The sequence below is a fragment of the Macaca thibetana genome, chromosome 4 (assembly GCF_024542745.1).
Source record: "Macaca thibetana thibetana isolate TM-01 chromosome 4, ASM2454274v1, whole genome shotgun sequence".
Lineage (NCBI taxonomy): Eukaryota > Metazoa > Chordata > Mammalia > Primates > Cercopithecidae > Macaca > Macaca thibetana.
The window spans coordinates 131,282,689-131,307,553 of NC_065581.1; the positions used below are offsets into that span (position 1 = coordinate 131,282,689).

The 24,865-nt window shown below is 41.0% G+C and overlaps 1 protein-coding gene across 3 annotated transcripts in view; it reads left to right on the plus strand.

Moving 5' to 3' along the window:
- Positions 1 to 24,865, plus strand: part of SLC2A12 (solute carrier family 2 member 12) — a 65,367-nt gene that overhangs the window by 26,356 nt on the left and 14,146 nt on the right. For 2 of the 3 annotated variants that reach the window (XR_007725057.1, XM_050787988.1), the window contains exon 3: positions 20,492 to 20,614. Coding sequence is in view for 1 of the 3 variants with exons in the window: in XM_050787988.1 (XP_050643945.1) it covers positions 20,492 to 20,614 (123 nt within the window). In the remaining 2 variants the exon portion in view is untranslated. Of the gene's footprint in view, positions 1 to 207; positions 2,378 to 20,491; positions 20,615 to 24,865 lie in introns of those variants that run through there. The other variant, XR_007725058.1, reaches the window with a different exon arrangement.

Genomic DNA, 24,865 nt, shown 5'->3' on the forward strand with positions numbered 1-24,865 from the left:
CTTGCTTCTGAACCTTAAATCTGCTTTTTAAGAGCTAACAATGATAATTACCATTAATGAACAGTTTCCTGGAAACAGATTTCTACCATTATTTTGGGATTCAATTATCTTGAGTGTGTACCTATGAGATACTTATATGGCTACTATGAGACTTTAAGCTAATGAAATTTGAGCTAACATCTTATCTATTTACATTTTTATTTTAAGAAACTCTTCAAAGCAGAAGGACAAGATATAGGTGCAGTCTTGTACCAGGGAGCAACTCAGATTTGGGTATGAAACTTCTCTATGTTAACAAGTACAATAAGCTTTGCTCATTTGATAAACTTCAGGTGGTAGTTATTGTTCCATTGGTTTCTTCTGCAAGCATCTCTTGTTCTTCTTGTATATTCATCATAAAACTAAAAATATTTCCTTTTTACATCAATTTTCTTGGTCCAATTTTTTGAAATGTCAAGATTAGCTAAGAGTCTAAGAAAAAGCCACAGAAAAAGAAAGGGATACCCTCTTCTTTCTAATTCAGAAAACCTCTCGGGTTGAAAGAGTATATGTCATGGCACATATATGTGCCATATCATAATATGAGAGACATTCATCTTAGGCCTCCTGAACCAACCTACTCATGGTTAGAGTCCTTTCAATCTCATGCTATCCATCTCTCTTTAGTTTTGGGGTAATTTTGAAAAATGCAGCAACTCTTCCAGTCTCTAACACATCATTTGATACCTTATTGTATTAGAGCAAGAGTTCTCCTTTTCAGAAAACCAAATTTTATTTTTTAAAAAATTACTGGAGGCAGGGCATGGTGGCTCATGCCTGTAATCCCAACACTTTGGGAGGCTGAGGCTGGTGGATTACTTGAAGTCAGGAGTTCAAGACCAGCCTGGCCAACATGGTGAAACCCCGTCTCTACTAAAAATACCAAAAATAGCTAGCATTGTGGTGCACAATTGTAATCCCCGCTACCCAGGAGGTTGAGGCAGGAGAATCTCTTGAATCCGGGAGGCAGAGGTTGCAGTGAGCATTGCATTCCAGCCTAGGTGACAGAGTGAGACCCTGTCTCCAAAAAAAGAAAACAAAACAAAACAAAAAAAATTCTGGCAACTGTTTGTCTTTCAATAACATTCTATGCTAATTCTTTTAAAATACAGTTTAAGCTTTAGATTCCACTAATATTTATCGACATCTAGTATGTCAAATACTGTGCTAGGCAGTTTTTACATACTTTGGAGTACTTCATTTTACCTTCAAAACAAGCCTGAGAAGAAAGGATATTCACTGCATTTCACAAATGAAGATACTGAGTCTCAGAGAAATTAAGTGACTTGCTGAAATAAATGAAAATATGTTTTATCTTCTGAAATTCAACATTAATCTGAAGTCTAAGACAGATATAGGCAGTCCTGTGTTGGTCTTAAGAGTAAATGTTAGTTTTAGTTCAGTCTTCTTCTTGAAAGTCCACTAGAAGGAAGAATGAATAAAAATAGTGTATCATTGTCCATCCATCAGGATACTAATGGATCATTGTGCATTTCTGCAAAATGGAGAAATAGTCTCTCCTTTTCTGAAGCTCTGCTAAGTAAGTGAACATGTACTTTTTATAAGGCTGAGTTATAGGATGAAAGAGAAGAAGGGTAATAACAAGAAGAGCAATTTTGCTGTGCATTTACTTGCATAACTGAATGTATTAAGAAAATGTTGGCCAGGCACAGTGGCTCACACCTGTAATCCCAGCACTTTGGGAGGCTGAGGCCAGCGGATCACGAGGTCAGAAGATCGAGACCATCCTGGCTAACACGATGAAACCCCGTCTCTACTAAAAATACAAAAAATTAGCTGGGCGTGGTGGCGGGCGCCTGTAGTCCCAGCTACTGGGGGGGCTGAGGCAGGAGAATGGTGTGAACCCGGGAGGTGGAGCTTGCAGTGAGCCGAGATCACGCCAATGCACTCCAGCCTGGGCAACAGAGCGAGACTCTTGTCTCAAAATAATAATAATAATAATGATAAAATAAAATAAAATAAGAAAATGTTGAATGTAGAATTCAAGCTCAGCAGATGTAACAAGGACCAAAATAACAATGGCTTAAATAAGTTAGAAGTTTCTTTCTCTCTTACTTAATAGCTGGAGTTGGGTAGTTCTGGGGGTTGTGGAGGTGCCCAAGGTCAGACACCTGAAGTCTATAGTTTTTCTGTACATTATTTAATCCTGGTTTCTAGTCTGTCATGATGGCCATTTATATAAGATGCATTTAAAAATCTCATGCATATTAAGATGCATTTAAAAATCTCATCATCATTTACTAAGAGCTAATGGTCCCTTGGGAATAAGTGAAAATGCACAAGTGCAGTCAACTAAAGAGAGATGGGGTATAGTAGGGCCTGGGTAATCTGTAGACAGGCTGAGCAACTGCAGCAGGGAATTAGAACCACTGCGAGTGATAACGATAAGAAATTTCCTATAGGGATTCGGCATCACACAATTGTAGGAGAAGCTGAGAACACAAAGGTCTAGAAGGGGACAATTGGGGAAGAGGGAAAAATTTATTAATCAAGGCACAGAGGGAAGCTGGTGAAGAAGCATGTGGAAGTCTGCGGTCTTGGCATCTGGTGGTGGCCTTCTGAAGCTTCTGCTTGACAGCAGGGCAGGCCGGAGGAAAAGCTGGACTCAAAGTAGAGAGAAGCAGAGAGGACTCACTGAATCCGGTAGACAAACTGGAATCCATGCGAGGAAACTGCAGCACGCGCATCTTTCGCCACATCACTCCAGTGAGGCCGGCGACCTGCAGAAAAACTGCTGCCTTCTCCCAGAGCCCGGTCTAGTGCTTGGAGAAGTTATAGGAGGAGATCTGGCCAAACTCAAAGGGCCCGCACTCCACCCAGGGGAACCAGTGATCGGCAGCGGGGTGTACGAGCTGCGGTGGTGGCTAGGGCCCGGCACCAACGCCTCCAGCACAGCACTGTGGGGTCACTTTGGCCTTCCAAATCATGCAAATTTCTCTTCTTTCCAACCCTCGTCCAGAGCTACCCAGGGAAGAGAATTCTGGGAAATGTCCTTCTAGCTTAGCTAAGCAACACAGCACAAAATCACCACAGTAACAGACTCTGGCCTAAGAGAGAATACATGTGACTACGGGGGAAAAAAATTTCAAAAAGTCAAGGGCCCTAAATTCAGTCCATTGCTGTGATAGACTTTAAAAATCAAAATGTTAGTTATTCAAATATACGACTAGCTTCCATTCCATCTAAAACAAGAGGTGAGGTCATTTCATTAAGGTCTCCTGGCCTTCTGTTTCTTTAGCTATAAAACTGAAAAACACATTTGCTAATGCATTGTAAAGGCTTTCATGCTTGTTTTCTCAGGAACGTTAATTATCTCCCTTGAGCTGATGACTCTCGCTTATCTCCGGTTCCATCGTCTCACATGACTTCTGGTTCCTTTTTTCCCAATGAGTACTAAACTTTTCCCCCTGGAAGCTTCACTGTCAGCCAAACACAACACCCCCAAAGCTGAATTCCTTTTCCTTTTATACCAGGATTCTTTACCACTTCCATTCCCTTTCCAGAGGGCAGTCACTCTTCCTGCCACTCGGAGTGATGCTCTGGAGCTTTTCCTCAGTTCAGTCAATCATCACAATGGCTCTTGCTTTTATGGTTTCCTTCCTATTTCTGCCATCCTATGCTACCTCTTATCATCTCATTGTCAGGTTACTGGGATACCCTTCCAGAAGTCTTTGTCTACTCCAGGCCCTTCTCACACCCATCCATCCTCCAGACCACTGTCAGCCTAAAATGAGTGACCAACTCTCCAAAGCAAAGAGTTTAATAGGGAGTAGCAGGGGTGTTGCAAACCTGTGATATGCATGCTGTGATGGTTCATAGACGTATCTGGGGGTTGGGGCAAAGGAGGAGCTTTTAAAGACAAAAAGAATTCCACATAGACTGTAACCAAAAGTTACAAAGGCCAAAGGTAACAGTGGTTTGTTATAGGAGTTGGCATTAGCCAACTTATTGGTTGGTTGAGACAGACTTGCTAGGCAAGTGTCTTTGTGAAAACAGATTATTTGGAATACTGCAGTCTTGAGGGATTTCCTTGCAATAAGTCCTGTTACAGGAAAACCGTGTAGTACCTGCAGAAATCTCTCATGATAAGAGCTCCTTCTTTCTTGCCCTCCTGACTCCATTTTGTTTGTGTTTTGACATAAGTGACTCCATTTTGGTACTGGCAACTTTCACATCAGTATTCCTTAAATACTATTTTCCTCATGTCATCAATGTTTACAAATCTTTAAAGATTTCCTCCTTTCTTCCATGACATACAGGTCAAATGCCTTTCAAGATGAAAAGGAGATTAGAAATGATCTGGCGCAACATTTTTCTTTTCTTTTCTTTTCTTCTTCTTTTTTTTTTTTTTTTGGAGATGGAGTTTTGCTCTTGTCGCCTAGGCTGGAGTGCAATAGTGTGATCTCGGCTCACTGTAACCTCCGCCTCCCGGGTTCAAGAGATTCTCCTGCCTCAGCCTCCCAAGTAGCTGGTATTACAGGTACCTGCCACCATGCCTGGCTAATTTTTGTATTTTTAGTAGAGTCGGGGTTTCACGGTGTTGGCCAGGCTGGTCTGGAACTCCTGACCTCAAGTGATCTATCCACCTCAGCCTCCCAAAGTGCTAGGATTACAGGCATGAGCCATTTAATAGAAAAAAAAAATAAAAGAAAGTCTGGGAGATTGAGGACACACAGATTTGGGACTAGAACCTTAGGTACCTGAAAGCTAATCCATGTTCTTTCTGCTTCTATATCACCTATGTTTCAGGCAAAACCTCTGGTTTTTCAAGACCCTCCATTATCTCACCCAGCTCTACTAGGGCGTCTGCACTACCATAGGGCCACGATTTACTTGTAGTCTAAGTTTTGTGCTCCAGGGTCACCAGAGACTCCACGTAACAGAAAAGTGAATGACGCCTCCTGGGATTGTGCAATGAGGCAATACTTTGTCAGTGTGGGTTTATTCCCCACTGCTCCACACCCAAGTCAATACACACAAAGCACTTGTTGCGGCCTCTTCCTTCCCCCTCTCCTCTATCCAGATCCTTCCTCTTTTCGAAGTTTAATGGAAGCTTTATCTCCTCTTTGAATCCACTCCATTTTTTAGAGGTCTTTATTTATATGAATTACTACTAGTGTGTTTCTAGAGTAATTCGGTTCTGGGCTACAAAGGGTGTAAATTTAAAATCAGAAAACCTCTGTTCTAATCCCAGCTCTTCTACTTACTGGTGGTGGGACCTTTATGTGATTTTTCTTCTCTGAGCTATTTCTAATCTATGAAATGGGCATAGTAATATCTGTCCTATCTCCTAGAGTACAGGTGCACATCAGATGATCTAATGTATACGAGAGTGCTTTAGACGCTATAAAATATGAGAGTATGATATAATGTAGGTTACAACGTGAGAACACATCTTAGTTCTTAGCAATAGTGTATTACTTCTGTATGTTTATTTTGGTTTATTAACCAGAATGTAGTTACGGACTGTAAGCATTTTGAAGGAAGAAACATCTCACATATTTTCTTTCTGTCCCTGTAAGTGAGCACTGCATGAGTCTGTTTAAAAATCATGCTGGTTTGCCGGGCGCGGTGGCTCAAGCCTGTAATCCCAGCACTTTGGGAGGCCGAGACGGGCGGATCACGAGGTCAGGAGATCGAGACCATCTGACTAACATGAAACCCCATTCTCTACTAAAAAATACAAAAAACTCGAGGTGGCGCCTGTAGTCCCAGCTACTGAGGCACAGGAGAATGTCAACCCGGGAGGCGGAGCTTGAGATCCGGCCACTGCACTCCAGCCTGAACGGCAGAGCGAGACTCCATCTCAAAAAAAAAAAAAAAAAAAAAAAAATCATACTGGTTTATTTACCTTTGTGTTTTTAAGAGAGAATGAGGAAAAGGACTTAAAAATACGATGCAGACATAGGAAAGATCTCAAACTGGGCTTCTTTACTTGTGTAAAGATCTGGCTAGTGGGCAGGCTAGGAACTAAGCAAGCTAGAAATACTAGGATGCCAAAAAAACTTCTGTTCCTGCCAGACACCATCACGAGGCTTTTTGCAGAACAATCCATCACTTGGACATGATTTAAAAAAAATCTCTTTCTGATTTTGGCTGTAAGAAAAGATGCAGGAGATTTAGTAGTGTTAAGAAACAATTGGTGGGATATATTTAGGCATTTCTTTGTTAAGGCATAAATAGTTATTCGAGAATTTTGGACACAATATCTAACAGTTGTTGTGGATGCTTTTTGGATCCTCTGCTTTTTGCTACAACATGGAGAAGAGGAGCTTCAGAGAACTACTTAGACCAAAAGCAATGCCAGCAAGATGGAGAATCTCAAGGTTGAAGGAAGTTTGGATCTAGGAAAAGGAAATACTTCTTACATCTCATGGACTGTCCAATTTACAATTGCAGGTGCAAGGACTGGCCTGGGTAATCACATGTGAGGCTTGGAGTCATGCTGTCAGAGGCAGGAATCCAAATCACACCTTCTAAAGAGAACAGTCATTTCACATTCTTATCCTGAGGCTATGAATTCCCCTCGTGTTTTTAAAAGAGACCCAAATAATTCTCCATTTTTTTTCTTGCCAAGAGTCAATCCTTCATGTCCATATTCACATTTTAGTTTCTTTTTCTTTTCTAAAGAAAATATACCATAGTAATTTCATTTCAACCCCCAATTGTATTCTAGGGCATTGGTATAAACCATATAAACTAGTTGGAGCTTAAAGAAGATTTTTATTAGGAACAAGCTTTTCATACCAGATCATGAATGCATTACCAAACTTATTAACCTGATGCGATTAGTGCTCAGGTATTTAGAGAGTTTATTGCTTGTAATACAAACAAATCCTTTGTGTAAATAGAGGTATGAAGGGAAAAGTACTTGCTGTTCTAAAGTAACATTGAAAGCAAGATTAAACCATCCTTATTAGACCTTCTTAAATATGGACTGGCTCGGAACAACATTCCTTAATTGTGTTAGATCACAGCATGATTTTCTTCTGCCAGGAAAGTGTGTCTATTCTTAGGTTAAAGCGGATGTCCTACATCATTTTACTTTCTGGTCCCCTGTTCCCCTAACTGTAAAATAATGGGGTTGCCCCAGAATTTAGAATTCAGGAGGGAGTACTCATGTAATCCTATGTACTTTTTTTTTTTTTTTTTTTTTGAGATGGAATCACTCTGTTGTCCAGGCTGGAGTCCGGTGGCTCGATCTCGGCTCACTGCAACCTCCGCCTCCCGAGTTCAAGTGATTCTCTTGCCTCAGCCTCCCGAGTAGCTGGGATTACAGTTGTGTACCACCACCATGCTTGGTTAATTTTTGTAGTTTTAGTAGAGATGGGGTTTTACCATATCGGCCAGGCCGGTCTTGAACACCTGACCTCAAGTGATCCACTTGCTTTGGCCTCCCAAAGAGCTGGGATTATATAGCCATTGCACCCAACATCTCATGTAATTTTAGAATGCATTTAAAATATTATTCTAAGAAGAGGTCCATAAGCTTCACCAGCCTACCGAAGAGGTTCATGGTCCCAGAGAGGCTAAGAGCCCCTCCCTTCCATTTTTCTGTAGCTAACATTAAAATTCTTAAATCAAATAAAATCAGGATATATACTTATTAAGCACTCTGTTGTCCATATCTTATCTTTCACTTCAAATATGTTCAAAATCTTACCTCAACTCTCCACTGTTTCTGGGGTGCTCTTGATAATCACTTTAGTTCCCTTTAATAACAGAATTTTTCTGACATGGTTCTTTCACAACATAGAATCACAGATTCTTGACATTGTGAAGACACAGAACAATGCGAAGATTTTTGTATTCATGCTTCACAGGTAAAGTCAAGATGAGCCAAAACCCAAGGCATAATGTTATTATTTCATGAGTTCATGTGAGGTGATACTTGTGTAGAAACCCAGCCCTCCTGAAAATAGCCACTGTAACTCAGAAAAATATGTGTGACTTTTTTAAATGATAATTATTAGGGCTTTTTATCCAAAAATTCATATGCCCATAAATTAATTAATTGACCTCTTCTTTCATCTCATGATGAATAATTTTTCACGGTGAGCAGATGGAAGGCATTTTTCCCAAGGTCACATATGAAGTTAGGTAATAAAGCTGTGACTGTCATCCTTCAGCTACTTTTGTATTCACATATTCAAGTGACAGGTGACACCAAATAATTTCCCCTGATCTCTTCTACCAACTCTGAGGACTCAAATGGGCAGAAATTCCAGCAAGAAAACATCTTAGAGTGAGCAAGAAGAAAAGATAGAGAGAGAAGTGGTAGGGATTCATTGATTCACTCACACATCCAGCACATGTGTCTTGCCCACCCACGACATGGCAGGCACAGTACCAGGTGCTGGAGATCCTCATCTTATCTTCACGAGCTAGTGATGGGGACAGGCAAAAAGAAAAAAAAATGAACTCACCTATGATACAGTTTCAGGAGACAGAAGGGTTAAAATTTAGGTGGAGGTAAGAGTGATAAAGAAAAATACAAGAGGGTAAGTGAAAGGGCATGCTTGGAGGAGGGTTATTTCCAATATGATAGTGACAGAAGGCGTTTCTGAGGTGGTAACATTTTGACCAAGGTTTGATGAAGAAAGCAGTGTGACAATCTCGGAGGAGGGGGTCTTGAAGCAGGGCTAATGGCAGGTCAGATGGCTTTGAGGACATGAGCTTGAAGGGTGAGGAGAGCTGCAAGAAAGCCATCGTGTTTGAATTTGGACTAGGCTTTGCCATTGGACTGCCTGGCCTTGAATCTGGCACCACCGTGTAGGACTTAGGGCAAGTCTGTTGCTCTCTCTAGCTTTCAGTTTTCTTATCTGGAAAACACGGCAGTTGTATTCACTTGATGGCCTAATTGTGGAGTTAAATGAAGGAATCTGTAAAATGTGCCCCTAGTTCAGTGCATGGTGTGTGGCATGGACTTCATACACTTAGTCATTAGTGTTATTAAATGTCTGGCTGTGGTCTAGACATGAGGTGAACAGTTCTGATAATGCCAGCACTGACTTCAACAGGCATTTTGCTTAAGTCACTCTGGACACACAGGAAGTGCTTCAAGCCCTTTATTGATTTACGATGTTGTGGTCTTCTTTCCCTCCCTCTACACATAAATCCAGCTGAGTCAGGACCACAGAGACCAGATTGTGGCTTTGAGAAGTCTAGTTCAATCCTAGGTCACCTGCAGTCCAGAGGACTTCCTAGGAAACCAGACAGGTTTTACAGAAAATCATGAAGCTTTGGTCAAAGAAGAGGAAAGGTGAGATACAGGCTGAGAAACAGACAAATGTCCATTCTTCTGTTTTTTTTTTTTTTTTTGGAGACAGAGTCTCGCTCTGTCGCCCAGGCTGGAGTGCAGTGGCGCGATCTCGGCTCACTGCAAGCTCTGCCTTCCAGGTTCACACCATTCTTCTGCCTCAGTCTCCCGAGTAGCAGGGACTACAGGCACCCACCACCATGCCCAGCTCATTTTTTGTATTTTTAGTAGAGACGGGGTTTCATCATATTAGCCAGGATGGTCTTGATCTCCTGACTTCATGATCTGCCTGCCTCGGCCTCCCAAAGTGCTGGGATTACAGGCGTGAGCCACTGTGCCCGGCCTAAATGTCCACTCTTCTAAGTTGGTGCAACGAATTTAGACTGTATGTCCTGTGCAAACATCAACTCTGCCCTGTTCACATTGGCTTCTCCAGGCCTAACATGGCACCCGGCCCACAATTGGGGATCAATAAATATTTGTTGGATGAATAAAAAAATTCTTTCTAGAACTCTTTCAGCTTCCATAATTAAGGCGGAGCTGCCTAGTCTGGGGCTGGATATCCTGATCTCGTCTGGTATGACTCTGACCTAATATCCAGGGAATGAGAGGTGAATATGGCTTGTGTGGAACCTCACACACATTTGGCCAAAAATTATTTCTGAGTAAAGCTACTAAATTGAGGATGCAAGGCCATCTCCAATATTTGGTGACTGAAGAAGTTTCATGTTTTAGATTCACTAAAATGAAGACCATTTTAAAAAATGTACAGTGTTAGACAAAATTTATTTTAAGTTTTTCCATGTTTTTCTCCAAATATGAGACCCAGCTTCCTCTGACAAAAAGATTGAGAATAGCCCATCCAAGGTAGGATAATTATTCCTACCTTGGTTTCATGTAATTGAATGGTTTTAAACTTGACTCTTTACCAAAAAGATTGGAGGAAATTCCTTCATGGTTCTCCTAAGAGAAATATGTGACAATCTAAAGCTGGAATCTGGGAGGGAAGTGTTTTTGCTTACCTAATTAAACATTAGAGTTTATAGAAATATTTCAATGGATTATCTCAGCCTTAAGAATCACATTAAATCTCTCAGATGTGAATGGGCAATCTAAAGTTGATAACAGTACTCAAAGATCTTTGTAGAAAAATCATACCATCGCCACAAGTAATTAAGCTGTCAATAAGTGTAAGGGGCTGAGATTTTACCCCACTTGCAAGCTAACAAGTTAGCCTGTCACAGTTTAATGATGTTGACGAGAAACACAAGAGTCCTTGGTCAGAGACAAAGGGTAGTTTATTATCCATAGCAAAGCAATAGCCAGAATATCAACACTTGCCCAGGTTCTCCAAGCTGCAATACAGGTTAACATGAAGGGGGTCAGATGACACTTGCATATATTTTCTTTTTTGAGAGAACACCCCAGCCTAGCAAACCCATATTTTTTATAATAGAGACTAAGTCATCCTGATGTCTTCCCCAGAGGGAGACATTTTATTTATTTATTTATTTTTATTCTTTGTTATTTTTTCTAGGAGATGTTATCTTTAGCGGACAGTCAACAAACTTGCCGTTTGTTCCAGAGGGTGACACTATCTCTATCTCCAAGACTATTTATTATGCAGCCTACAACAAGGCTATTATACAAACAGCCTTGGAAAGACAGCTTAGAGCTGTCAGTGCCTTTTCCCACAAGACATGAAGAAATGTGAGAGACCCATGGAGAACTGGCTCCCAACCCAAACATCCTAAAACTCAGATGTCTTTCTTTCTATTCGAAACAACAAACTAGAATTTTGAAAAACTCAAAGACCACAGAGCCTAACTTTTTGTTCTGTTTGGTTTTATGGAGCGGAACCAGCCTATTGGAGGGTGGGTATCAATGTTGGAAGCATGAGTCATCTGCCATAAAATTTAAACTTAGATATAAACAAATAACTCTGGCTCTTAAAAAAAATTTGTTCATGTGATATTTGCACAGCTAAAGATTATGACAGTTACAAGGATGTGGAGCAGCAGGTTCTAATTTGGAAGTTTACTTAGTGGCTTCATTTCAAGACCTACTGGGTTTCAGGCAAAGGGGCTGACATTGCAGAAGCACAGGTGTTTCAAAAAAGATTCTGGTATTCTTCAGATTTTCTCCAAGGCTCCAGGTCCTAATATGCAGAACCATCACAGTCAAAGGCTTTTTTTCTGCTCATCTTGGAATGGAATGACCACCATTCTTATGGGATAATTACATATCTTTAGAGAAAAGGCAATTTCAGACACTGTTATTTTTTGAACAAGAGAGGATTATTTATTTTTTAAATATATATTTATTTCCAACTTTTATTCTAAGTTCAGGGGTACACATGCAGAATGTGGAGGTTTGTTGCAATAGGTAAATGTGTGCCATGGTGGTTTGCTGCACAGATCATCCCATCACCTAGGTATTAAGCCCAGCATCCATTTGCTATTCTTCCTGATGCTCTCCCTCCCCACACACACTCCTTCGACAGGCCCCAGTGTGTGTGTTGGTCCCCACCCCCCACATGTGTCCAACAGTGTAAAAGTGTTAACAGGAGAGTTTTATTATTAAATGTAGCCATTATACAGTAATAGTCACATAATGAGTTTACGTTGTGCATCTACCTTTAAGATATTTCAAATCTTATTTTTCCCGTTAAATCTTAAGTTTCAGTTATCACCAATATTTACACAAACACTGTTCATTTTTCTCAGCTAATTAAGTCAAAGGTCATTTAGAGTGACTGGAATCGTGAATTATTATATGGAAAACGGCATCCATGTGGTTTTGTACTAACTTTGCATCCAAACAACCAGGAAAAACTTAAAGAAATATGTGCACTTAGCTAATTAAATCCTGTTTTTCCTTTTGGAGTTAGATGATGCAGCAGTAGTACCTAATAGAACCAAAGAGTTTAAAACTACATTTTTGTAGCATAAGCACAGCTAGAAGTATGGCAAAATGACACCATCAATCCTATCACCATGGGCAACTGCTCACATGATACGTTGGTGTTTAACTTACCTCTCAGTCTAATACTCTAATTATAGTTCTATGACCTTGAAAATGATAAATATTGGACTGTAAAAGATGTTAAAGTGTCAGGCTAAGGTTTTAATACTATCTTAATAAACACAAGTATTCATGTGTTACTTTACTGTTTTCCATGACTCAATGTTAAGAATTTTTCAAGGATAATTTGCAACACTTGAAACTATAATACTATCCTAATTAAAGTATCAATAATGAAAAATGTACATCAAATATTATCTCTGAAGCCATGACATTTAAGTTATAGTTCAAACTAGAAAAGACTAATTTCTTGCAGCGCCTTCCCTTTTGGCTTGGCATTTTGAACTATTAGTTCAGTGGTCTTCAAACTGGGGTATGCATGCTCCAGGGTAGGGGTTCCCAACTCCTGGATCATGGACTGGACCGCTCAGGGGGTTTCCCAACTCCTGGACCATGGACTGGACCGATCAGGTCTGTGGCCTGTTGGAGACCCGGCTGCACAGCAGGAGGTGAGCTGTGGGTGAGCAAGTGAAGCTGAGCTCTACCTCTTGTCAAACCAGCTGCAGCATTAGGGTCTCATAGGAGGGCAAACCCTAGTGTGAACTGCCCATGTGAGGGATGTGGGTTGCATGCTCCTTATGAGAATCTAATGATAAATGTCATGTACTTGAATCATCTCGAAACCATCCCCCCTGCACCCTGTCTGTGGAAAAATTGTCTTCCATGAAACCAGTCCCTGGTGCCAGAAAGGTTGGGGACCATGGCTCTAGGGAGTTTATTTTCTGAAGCATACTTCTTCCATGATAATTCAGATCAAAAAAATCTGTTCTTTGATATTTCTCCTTCTGCATCTCCCCAGTTATAACTGTTCTCCCACTTAAAAGAAAGCACACTTGTTACTATCAGAAATATTATTTTGATACATATTCAAAATTGTAAAATCCTGAGAATGCTAATCAAAAAGACAACTGGAAATATTGGTGTAGGTGTTCAAAAATGAGTCTAAAGCTTAGATAATCATCATTTTATAAGTCAAGATATTTCTGATAATTTATCAGCACTATATTATTACAAATAACTTCTATTACTTAATTCTTTAATTCTTCTATTAAAAAATTTTTCAACTCCCCATATTTTAATTATTCTTGAGAACAATAATTTTCATCCATTTAAAAAGTAGAACTGTATCATGTTATTCTAGAAATAAGTGACATTCAACCACAGATACAAAATAAAGAAAAAAACTCCCCATCCATCTAATTGAGAGGTATTTCTAATACATTTTCATTTTTCCTGTTTAATAATCATTTCTAAAATATGTAAGATACTTTTATAATTTTGATCCATTTATAGTAATTATTATGTTAATAGTTTAATTCAGACAAATTCTTAGAAGCTCTTAGAGTAAATAAAAAAATTCCAATTTAAGGTCACATTTTAAAAAATTATTATTATTAATATTATTGTTTGAGACAGAGTTTCACTCTTGTCACCCAGGTTGGAATGCAATGATGCAATCTCGGCTCACTGCAACCTCCACCTCCCAGGTTCAAGCAATTTTTGTGCTTCAGCCTCCCAGCTAGCTAGGATTACAGGCATGAGCCACTATGCCCAACCTAAGGTCATAGTTTTTTTGAGAGATGTATGATGGGATGATCAATAAAAGACTTTCCAGATTAAAAATGCAGTACAGTAGAGTAAAATACTAAGTTCAAGTGAAAAAGAAACAATGTAAACTTTCTATTAAATACCTTGTTCCTATACTATTTATTTATTTATTTATTTACCTTCTAAGAGGCAGGGTCTTGCTCTGTTGCCTAGGCTGGAGTGTAATGGTGTGACTGATCATAGCTCACTGCATCCTCAAACTTCTGGGTTCAAGCCATCCTCCTGCCTTTGCCCCCTGAGTAGCTAGGACTACAGGCATGCACCACTATTCCTGGCTATGTTTTTTAAATTTTTTTTGTAGAGAGAGAGTCTAGTTATGTTGCCCAGGCTTGTCTCGAACTCCTGGTCTCAAGGGATCCCCCTGCCTCAGCCTCCCAAAGCACTGGAATTGTAGGAGTAAGCCACTGCACTGGCCTGTTCCTAAAATTTTTTAAATGGATGACAATGGCTATCAAATAGGCATGGTATTTGAATTCCACAGGAAACATTTAAAAGAGTAATACAACTATTCTGTGTTAAATGTTAGAATTTAAATAAAATACAAATTGCATCCTTTGCTATTATTTAAATTTATGGTGAAAAATGTTAGCTGTTGGCTTATAAATTAAAGAAAATTGTTTTTAAAATTCCAGGCCGCTCAAGCAAGAGAGTTTGAAGATCACTGCCATCGTTCTCTCTTATCCCCAATTGGTGCCTGCTCACAAAAGAGTTCCATTTTTGACTCTAGCATTCATTATTGAGGGTTATTCCATTTAGTCCAATTTCCCTTTGTATACTTTTTTGAAAAATCATTTCAGTTGGTTTTGACTAGAAATCTTTAGGCAGAAAGATTAGAGAACATTGAGCCTTTATTTAATTGCCTTTTTTAGTTTGTAATTTAAGTAATCCAAGATAATATTCTTGAAAAAGTATTTCTTTTACAAAAGGCCATGAGTGGATATGACTCAGGGAGACTGAGAATGCAAAATAGAAAAAGAAATTAAAGCAACCACATGACTGCCAATGTTGGGGATGGTATCCTATAGTGGGGTTTATTTATTTATTTATTATTTATTTATTTTTGGGGAGACAGCCTAGCTCTGTCTCCCAGCCTGGAGTACAGTGGTGTGATCTCGGCTCACTGCAACTTCCACCTCCTGGGCTCAAGTGATTCTCCTGCCTTAGCGGGATTCCACAGTAGGGGGACTACAGGCTTGTCTACCACGCTTGTCTAAGTTTTTGTATTTTTAGTAGAGATGGGGTTTCACAATGCTGGCCAGGCTGGTCTCAAACTCCTGAGCTTAGGTGATCCGCCCACCTCGGGCTCCCAAAGTGCTGGAATTACAGGCATGAGCCACCTCCCCTGGCCTTTTTTTTTTTTTTTTTTTTCGAGACAGGGTGTCACTCTGACGCCTGGGCTAGAGTGCAGTGGCATGATCACGGCTCACTACAGCCTCGATCTCTGGTTAATAACTTAATTCAGAAAAACTCTTGGAAGCTCTTAAATAAAAAGAAATTTCAATTTAAGATTATATTTTAGATTTGATTTTAAAATTAAAAGAGCACTCACTGCAGCCTCGATCTTCCTACCTCTGCCTCCTAGGTAGCCGAGACTACAGGCATGCATCACCACACCTGGCTAATTTTTGTATTTTTTTTTATAGAGACGAGGTTTCACCATGTTGCTCAGGCTGGTCTCAAACTCCTGGGCTCAAGCAATCCACTTGCCTCGACCTCCCAAGGTGCCAGGATTACAGGAGAGAGCCATCACACCCAGTCGTATACTTATTTTTAAAGAACCCAATTTCTCCACTTCGGCAACTTATGAGGCCAGAATTTAAACATCTGGTTGGAAGGGATGGGCACAGTCCCTCCAAGTTCACATTTTAATTACTCCTTTGCAGTCAGAGAGATAGGTGTGCCACTTACAAAGGCAATAAAAACCAAGGATTTTTCACTCCTACGAAGTATAGGGCCTGGCTCCTCTGCAAATCAAGTTGTTGAAAACTCTGCAGCCTGAGTGTAGAGCTTCCTCCAAATTATTAGTTCTCTGGCAAGACTTTCAAGACCTCTGTGAGCCTTTCAAACCCTGAGCTAGCATGCCAGGTGGTTTCGGAAGGACTCAAGCCAAACAGAAAGTGTGCCTGGAGAGCTGCAGAATTTAAATCTGAAGGCATAGAAGGTTAAATGACAGTTTCTGTGGGAATTAACTGGGGCAGGAACCTGAAATAGGTAGGAGGGTGAAACACACAAGTGGCAGGGCTGCCATTTCCATTGAATACCCTTATTAATGCAAGTCCATGTCCTCAACCGGACACAGAGAGACTTCAACGTACTTGCCCTTCATGATCTTTTTATGACATTCTGTGTACCCATAAGCACTCTGTCTGTGGATTTCATCTGGATCAGGCAAGTTCCGATAGGCAGCCCTGATGATTTAATACCATGTGAAATATGAGTTTCCTATTTGTTTTTTTTTTTTTTTTTTTGAGACAGAGTCTTGCTCTGTCACCCAGGCTGGAGTGCAGTGGCCGGATCTCAGCTCACTGCAAGCTCCGCCTCCCGGGTTTACGCCATTCTCCTGCCTCAGCCTCCCGAGTAGCTGGGACTACAGACGCCTGCCACCTCGCCCGGCTAGATTTTTGTATTTTTTAGTAGAGACGGGGTTTCACCGTGTTAGCCAGGATGGTCTCAATCTCCTGACCTCGTGATCCGCCCGTCTCGGCCTCCCAAAGTGCTGGGATTACAGGCTTGAGCCACCATGCCCGGCCGAGTTTCCTATTTGTAAACAATCACCACTCCTCCGCCCCCCACAAATCCAAAACTTCCTCCATCATTGCAACATAGACAAGACCTTCGAGATTCGTGCGGACCCTGACATTTATAAGGTTATGAATTGCTGAGGCAGTCCTGAAATGATGGGATTGAAAGTGGAGTAATAGGAGTCAAGGAGAATCATTTTAGTGCTTGCTGAACTCCAGTGACTGCGCTCACTGTAAGAGTTCACTGTGTCTCTGTTACCAGTGCTCTGTGGATTCCTGATGTGCAAATAGGACAATGTGCATCCCCTTTTGGCGTGTCATCGGGGTAGGGAATAAAGAAGATGCCCAGAGAGAGTCACTACTTCTTTACTGTGGTAGTGAAAGGGAGCCCTCCCCTGTGGCAATAATTTAATTTTCCTTGGGGAGAAATTGGGCCATCTCATTGGGAAAAGGAATTGGTGATTTTAAGAAAACTCCCACCTGTTACTATAAACATAAACACACTAAATCCCCATGTAGTGATTCATACCTCTATGAATGAATAAGTGTTTCAGTCCTTACTTATGAACTGAAACTGAGTTTCTCCACTGCTTCTGCTTTAGGTGTTGACAGCATTCTTTCCAGAGAACATCAAGGCTGGTGAGATTCTGGCACTGTCTTGCTTCTAGGTCAGCCATGGAAAGACTCTGACCCTTTCAGTGAGTCTATCTTGCTGCACATGATACTTTCAGATTTATATTTCCCTCCCTCTGGAGCTGAAAACCTGTGATTCTACAATCTGGAATCATTGTTTAAATAATATTCTTTCTTTTTTGGGGTGAGGGACAAGGTCTCATTCTGCTGCTCAGGCTGGAGTGCAATGGTACGATCATAGCTCAGGGCAGCCTTGATCTCCTGGGCTCATATGATCCTCCTGCCTCAGCCTCCCAAGTGCTTGGGACTATGGGCATGTGCCACCACGCCTGGCTTTTTAATTTAATTTAATTTTATTTTATTTATTATTTTAAGTAGAGACAAGGTTTCGCTATGTTGCTGGTCTCTAACTACTGAGCTCAAGCAATCCTCTCACCTCAACCTCCCAAAGTGCTGGGATTACAGGTGTGAGTCACTGTGCCTGGCTCAGTATTCTTATTTTTAACTTGACAGGCTCCACATTGGGAGGTTGAACTATCCTTGTCAAAACATTTGTCAATTTTTGTGACATCCAGTTTGTCAATATTAGATAAACCAAGCCATCAATTCTTTAATTCCTTCATTCAATCAAAAAAGAAGTAGACTCTTTCCACAACAATACAGTTATTTTTGGAAGCATCAGGTGTAGGGCTTGCTTGACAAGTTTCTTTTTGAACAGAGACTGAGGGAAGTCTCTTTTTCAATATTCAACTCACTGCTCGCTGACTGGTGAAACTACTGGAGGACTTGGCTTAGCTGTTATATTGAATGAATGTCTAGGACAGGCTTGCAATGTGGATCTCGAGTTTTTCTAGAAAAGCCCCTGGCAGTTCAGACTGAGCACATACAACTGGTGTTTTGTGCAACTGTCCCATCTTCTTGTTGGCGAGGTCCACTTTCTATCACAGCAGGATCAACTCATTTTCATTTGAGGCCAAGATGGTTCTGATGAGCCTAGCAATGATTCTCCCCAAACCTCACTAAGTAATTCCATGGCCACCATGATGAAAGATGGGGAGGGGAAGAAGGAGGTTTGAAAGGTGATGAGGTGAGGATGGAAGTTGAAACAAGAAACCCTGAGCTATCTCCTCTACTAAAAGAAAACGAGAGTGCCCTTTACCCCACCTCCTCCTCATGGCTTTTAAAGCAAATGATTGTAGGGACCCTCAGCTTCACCTGGCCAGCATCGAATACTCATGCCAGGAAAGGGTATAGGGAGGTTGGTCCGTGGCATATATTATTTAGCTTAAAATTCAGATTTATATAATTTTATCTTGCATTTGTCCAAGGACAGGTCTTCATTACAAAGGCTTCACCAGAATTATGCAGATATCAGTCTACTCAGAGCTGGATCTTCAGTCTTGCAAAGCTCAAGACAGGGTTACCTGAGCACGAAACTGGTCTCATTAAAAGTAAAGCGATTCCACCAAGGATATAATCTGCAAGAATCTAGTGAAGCTCTTTCAGCATGGATAGGGGCAGGGGAAGAGAGGTGAGGTAAGAGTGTGGCAGACATGGGGTTTCCTAGTTTTGAATTCCCCATTAATAAGAACAATAATAATAATTATACTACTTTTTATTATAATTATCTTCCACGCATGAAAGGTAACCCTATATAGATTCACTTGGAGAAGATAAGAAAAAAATAGATTTTTCCAGTCTTCTGCAATCAAATTTAGTTTTTTCTTCCTTTAAAGCAGCAAATTTATACCCAGCAGATGTTTTTTCTACAGGGTGTAATCTTGTCAGGAGAGGCAAATTTTAAGTTAGAGGCATGACTGACTGCTGGATTCTGGCACAGGGAACCCAGGTGGTTGCTGGCCAGAGTGGCCTCTCCCTGGCTTCTCGTTTCTTCTTCCCGTCCCCTCTTCTGGGATAAAATTATGTAGTTGGTTGATATATCAGTGCTAGTTTTCTAAAACACAGTGAACCAGCCAACAGTGAGCCTGAGCTGGGGCAGTGCCGAAGGCCTTCTTTCCACTGAATCAAAGATGCTTACACTCCACATTTATTTATTAATTAATAAATATTTATTGAGCCACTATCAAGAAAGCACAGTGATAAAAAAGCATGAATCCCAGAGACTACTAGGGATAATGCCACCTTTGTCACTTACATGCTCTATGACCTGGGCAAGTTAACTCTTCTAAGCCTCCATTTCCTCTTCAATAAAAGAGGTATCGTAATAGTTCCTACCTTGTTGGGGTCTGTGAGGATCAAATGAGATGAGGTTGTAAAAATGTTTGTAAAAGCCCACAGTAAGAACTCCTGGCTGTTTTTCATTAGGCAAACTGGGTTTGACATGCTGTGAGCAGAAGACAAGTTAATTTGCTCCTTTATTGCCCCGTCTGATCCCATCAGCCAAGCCCCATAATGTTCCTTGTCACTCTCAGATAATAAAAAGTCCTCTGATGAATTTTGGTGCCAATAAGACTCTCCTTCTAGTAATGCAAATGTCCAGTCTGGTAAAATAATCAAATCTTGTAGCTCTATTTAATTTAGAACTTCTCTCCACCCAGCTTGCTTCAGGCCAGGACGCCCAAGTCGGAGAAGGGAGAGTAGCCGGCTTCCTCATGCCCTCCTGGCTCCATTTCCTACCCACTCATTAGCTGTGATTTCTGACTCCTCCAAGGTCAGGGGGAGAGAGACAAGGAAACAGCCCAGTCCTACAGCAGGTACACCTGGGCTCTGGCACTGAGGCTCCTGTGCTTGGCAGATGTCCCGAGCTGGCTCTCTTGTTGCTGCCAGGCAGGTGGCCCCCGCCTTTGCCCTGTGGTTTGCATTTCTTGGGCCTGTGTCAGATACCAGCACTTCATGCCCCTCACCCTATCTGTGGGGACCATGGTCCAGCTCTCCTAATGTTTCTGTGAGTCCTTTCTTCCTTGGCTGGAGGTGAGGAGGCAGCACGTCCCTGTACTGTCCTGGCCTTCTGAGGTAGGAAATGGCCCTGCTTCCCAACCACAAATGCCGGCAGGATGAGGGCAGGGAGAGATCAGGGCGCGGCACTCAGATTCAATGGGTTTTCGCTAAGTGTGCCGTCCGCCACCCACTCTTCCCTTTCTTCTAGTGCCCTGGCTGGTGCTCAGCGAGATCTTTCCTGGTGGGATCAGAGGACGAGCCATGGCTTTAACTTCTAGCATGAACTGGGGCATCAATCTTCTCATCTCGCTGACATTTTTGACTGTAACCGGTAAGAAGTCTTTGTTTTCCTCTAATGTCTTTGGTCCTCATAGGACAAATGTTCGGGAATCACACCCACCTAAAGACCATTTTTTCGTGAAAAATTTCAAACACACTTAGAAGGAGAACGGCCATGACCCTGAAGTACCCATAACCCAATTTACACAGTTTTCAATCTAAATCTATTTTAACCCCACCTGCTCTTCCCCCTACCCAATTATTTTGAGTTACATCCCATATGTAATGTTGTTTTGTCTGTAAAATTTCAGCATAGACCTTTAAAAGACATTCAAATATAGCTACAATGTCATTATCACACTTAAAAATATAAATAATCATCCCTTAGTATCAAATACCCAGTCTGTGTTCACGTTGTAATTGCCCTATAATTGTTTTTTATATGTGATTTGAATCATGACCCAAATACATAACTTACAAGTCCCTGAAATGTGTCATAATTTGTAGGTTTTGTCTCCATCTCCTCTATCTCCTCACCCCCCACTGTACCTCATATTTCTAAAGAAATTAAAAATCTATTAAAAAACAAATGATTTGTTTCATAGCATTTTCCAGTCTGAATTTTGTTGATTATAGTCATGTCACGTGTCCCTTTCTGTTTTTTTTTTTTTTTTTTTTTTTTTTTTTTTTTTTTTTAGACAGTCTCTCTCTCTTGCCCAGGCTGGAGTGCAGTGGCATGATCTCAGCTCACTGCAACCTCCAGCTCCCGGGTTCAAATTGTTCTCTTGCCTCATCCTCTGGAGCAGCTGGGATTACAGGCGCACAGCATCACACCCAGCTAAGTTTTGTATTTTTAATAGAGACAGGGGTTTCACCATGTTGGCCAGGCTGGTTTTAAACTCCAAGTGATCCACCTGCCTCAGCGTCCCAAAGTGCTGGGATTACAGGCATGAGCCACCATACCTAGCCTTCCTCTGTCTTTTATGTTTCTTGTAACTTGCTATTAGATTTAGATAGAGGCTTGAGGAGAAAGGGAAACCAATCCACAATAACAAAACTCATGTTTAGGTGTCAGGCAGAATTGCTTGTAATAATAACGAACTTTTATTTTCAAGGGGAATCTCATCAAATTTAATGATACAGAGAAGCAGAAGCGAGATTCTTTTTTATTTTTTGTTTGTTTTTGAGACAGAGTCAAGGGTCTCACTCTCTTGCCTAGGCTGGAGTGCAGTGGTGCGATCTCGGCTCACCACAACCTCCACCTCCCGGGTTCAAGGGATCCTCCTGCTTCAGCCTCCGAAGTAGCTGGGACTATAGGTGCGTGCCACTACGCCTGGCTAATTTTTTTGTATTTTTAATAGAGATGGGATTTCACTTTGTTGACCAGGCTGGTCTCGAACTCCTGACCTCATGATCCACCCGCCTCAGCCTCCCAAAGTGCTGGGATTACAGGCGTGAGCCACTGCGCCTGGCAGGGAGATTCGATAAGGTCAGGCTCATTGTTACTTTCACTGAAGCCTGAAATTCAACCGCGTTGTATAGAAAATTTGAGGATCCCTATGTCGGAAATAAGGCAAGGCATAAAAAAAGTGTTACAAACAAAACAAAACATTGCTGTTTGTCTGTTCCATTCAGCAACCCCATAAATTAGATTGATACATTATAATAAAATAACCCAATATTAGGGATCAAATCAGAAACAGAAGCATTTGCCTTGTTTTCCTAGCTCCAACTTGTAAACATGGGCAGAGTAAGAAGGGAGGCCCTTGGGGATTACAAAGAATGATAGAGCTAAAATAAATAAATAAAGCCTAAATTTATTTAAAAAAAAAAAAGAGAGAGGCTTGAGGAGATTTAGATGTCATTTGTTGGTGAACTCTGTGGCAGCTGCTGCCGTGTGAATTGCCAACAGGAGGCACATGAGGCCTGGATGTCTTGCTGTTTGTCACGTTGGCCTCCTTTGATGATCATTTCCCAGACCTACTCATTATATCATTCCTTCTCCAGTTTTATCTGAAATGCCTCTCTAAAGAGAAATTTCTTCTCATTAGCTCTTTGGCTACCCTGAAGTGTGGATCATATAAGAAAGGTAAAACACGTGCTTGAAACTTTCTCTTTATTTTCTAGTTTTCAAAATAATGTGGCCGTTCCCCAGTATCCACCAAAACTGACCAATGAGTCAGTTTCTCTTTATTTAATATACAGATGAGGAACACGCAGCATGACTACAATCAAGAAAATCCAGACCGTGGGAAATTCTGTGAAACAAATAACTCAGTTTCTTCATTTCATATATATTGTCTTTATAGATGTAATTTTCAAAAGTGGATGTTTGCTCAAAACGTGCATATATATAAACACATATATACACATATACACACACATACATACATATATATTTAGTATATCCACTTTTGGAAATTAACCTTTGGAGTTACTATTTAAGCATGGTTTGGGTTTTTATATAACATTTTCAAATGTTTCTATCCTACCTTTTGAGAAATAGCTCAAGATTAAAGGAAACAAAGAAACTGGTCCTACTCAGATCACATACATAAACACGTGCCATCCGCCTTCACATGTGCACACATGTACACAACATACACATACCCTCCATCTGCTATTTGATGTGGAGAAAGAAAAATGTAAAAGAAAAAATGGAATTGATGAGGGATGGAAAAGATGGCTCACATCTCTGGGAGGGTGATAGCTAATACACTGGAGGAGCCAGTGAAGCTTTAGAAGTTCTGTACCGGCTTTTAGAACAAATGTTAGGAAAACAGATCCACTTACCAAAAAAAGCCTAGAATGATCTAAAACCTTTAGATGACATTTAATCGGAATGCTTGACATTTCCTACTTATTTTCAAAAATCAATTTTCCAAGTGTGGGATAGAGGGATCTAAAAGATGTGAGGTTCTACTTGGCAACAAGCCCTTAAATACCAACATTTTTATGCAATTTCAGCTGTATCAATAAAAGCAGAATGTTCCAGATAGATAACTGTACTCTGCAGTGGTCATGACACAATTGTAGTATTGCATTCAGCTCTGAGTAAAATATCTTGAGAGAGCCATTTAAAAATTGCAGTGTGTTCACTGAAGGAGGGCGGCCTGAATGGCGAGGGCAGTAACCTATGCTGTGGGAAGAATGGCTGAAGAGTTCAGGATGTTTGACTTGGACAAGAGGATTCTCAGAGAAGGGCTGAGGTGCATTCAAATATTTGAATGGCTGCCGTGGAGAAGGGGTGGGGAGAGCTGATTCAGTGTGTGTCCTTCCAGAGGACAAAGCACAGCCTCTGAAAGGCAGATTTAGGATCTAAGCAAGGAATAACTTTTTAGCAGATGCAGCTATTTCACAGGGCAATAAGAGGCTTTGTGAAATGGTGAGCTCCCTGTTACTCAAAATGCTCAAACAAAACTGGGGACAATTTGATGAGACAACCTTTGGGATTCTGACAATTTCTATATTCTGGTTTTATGCTCCAGAGAAGGAAGAAAACCCAATTCTACAAGGACTTTATTAAGCAATCACTTGGGCAATACCCTGTGCCAGCTAGAAAAGCACAGAGAGACAGGAGTTTAATTAAAATTGCCAAAACAACTGCAGTGCTGTTCCTCCTTCCTGCTTCTCCCAACCTCAGCACAAGTCACCGACAAGTGGTTACTATGCTTCGATTCTTTCATGCTGCATTTACAAACACTGCCTCAGTACACAACTGCTCAGTCAGTTTTCCTGCCTGACCAACTGTGGTTTGTGGCTGCAGCTGTTAAAGGCTATTTGTAAAATCTTGTTCATAGTTGGTTTGAGCCTATGTTCAGAAAGAGCCATCTTCTTTCCGACTACTCCTTGCCACACTAGACCTTCTGCTGCTGAGTCAGGGGCCGCCACAATGCAAATAGCAGACTCAAGTGCATTGGGGGCCACTGCTCCCCACTGAATGTGCCTTGACTTGGTCCATGACTACAAAGGGACTGTATCTTTGGCTGGAAGGGGTCAGAGGAAAAACTAGGTTTGCAGATGAGAGTCATCAGAATCTTGAGGATCCTGCTTCTTGTGATGCATCTTGGCAAGTTGATGCCTTTTACTGGATCCATGATCACTTTTTTCTCTGAACCCAGGAAGAAGCATTACAAATACACTGTAAGCTATTAAAAATGATGAAATATTGCCAGCATGAAATGATTTATTCAAATCAGAGCAAAGAAGGGTGAGCTCATTCCAAGAAAAATTCATCTGTACAAATGTCATTAAAAATGTCCACCATTGGGAATGATAGTAAGAGGGGGAAAAAATTGTCCAC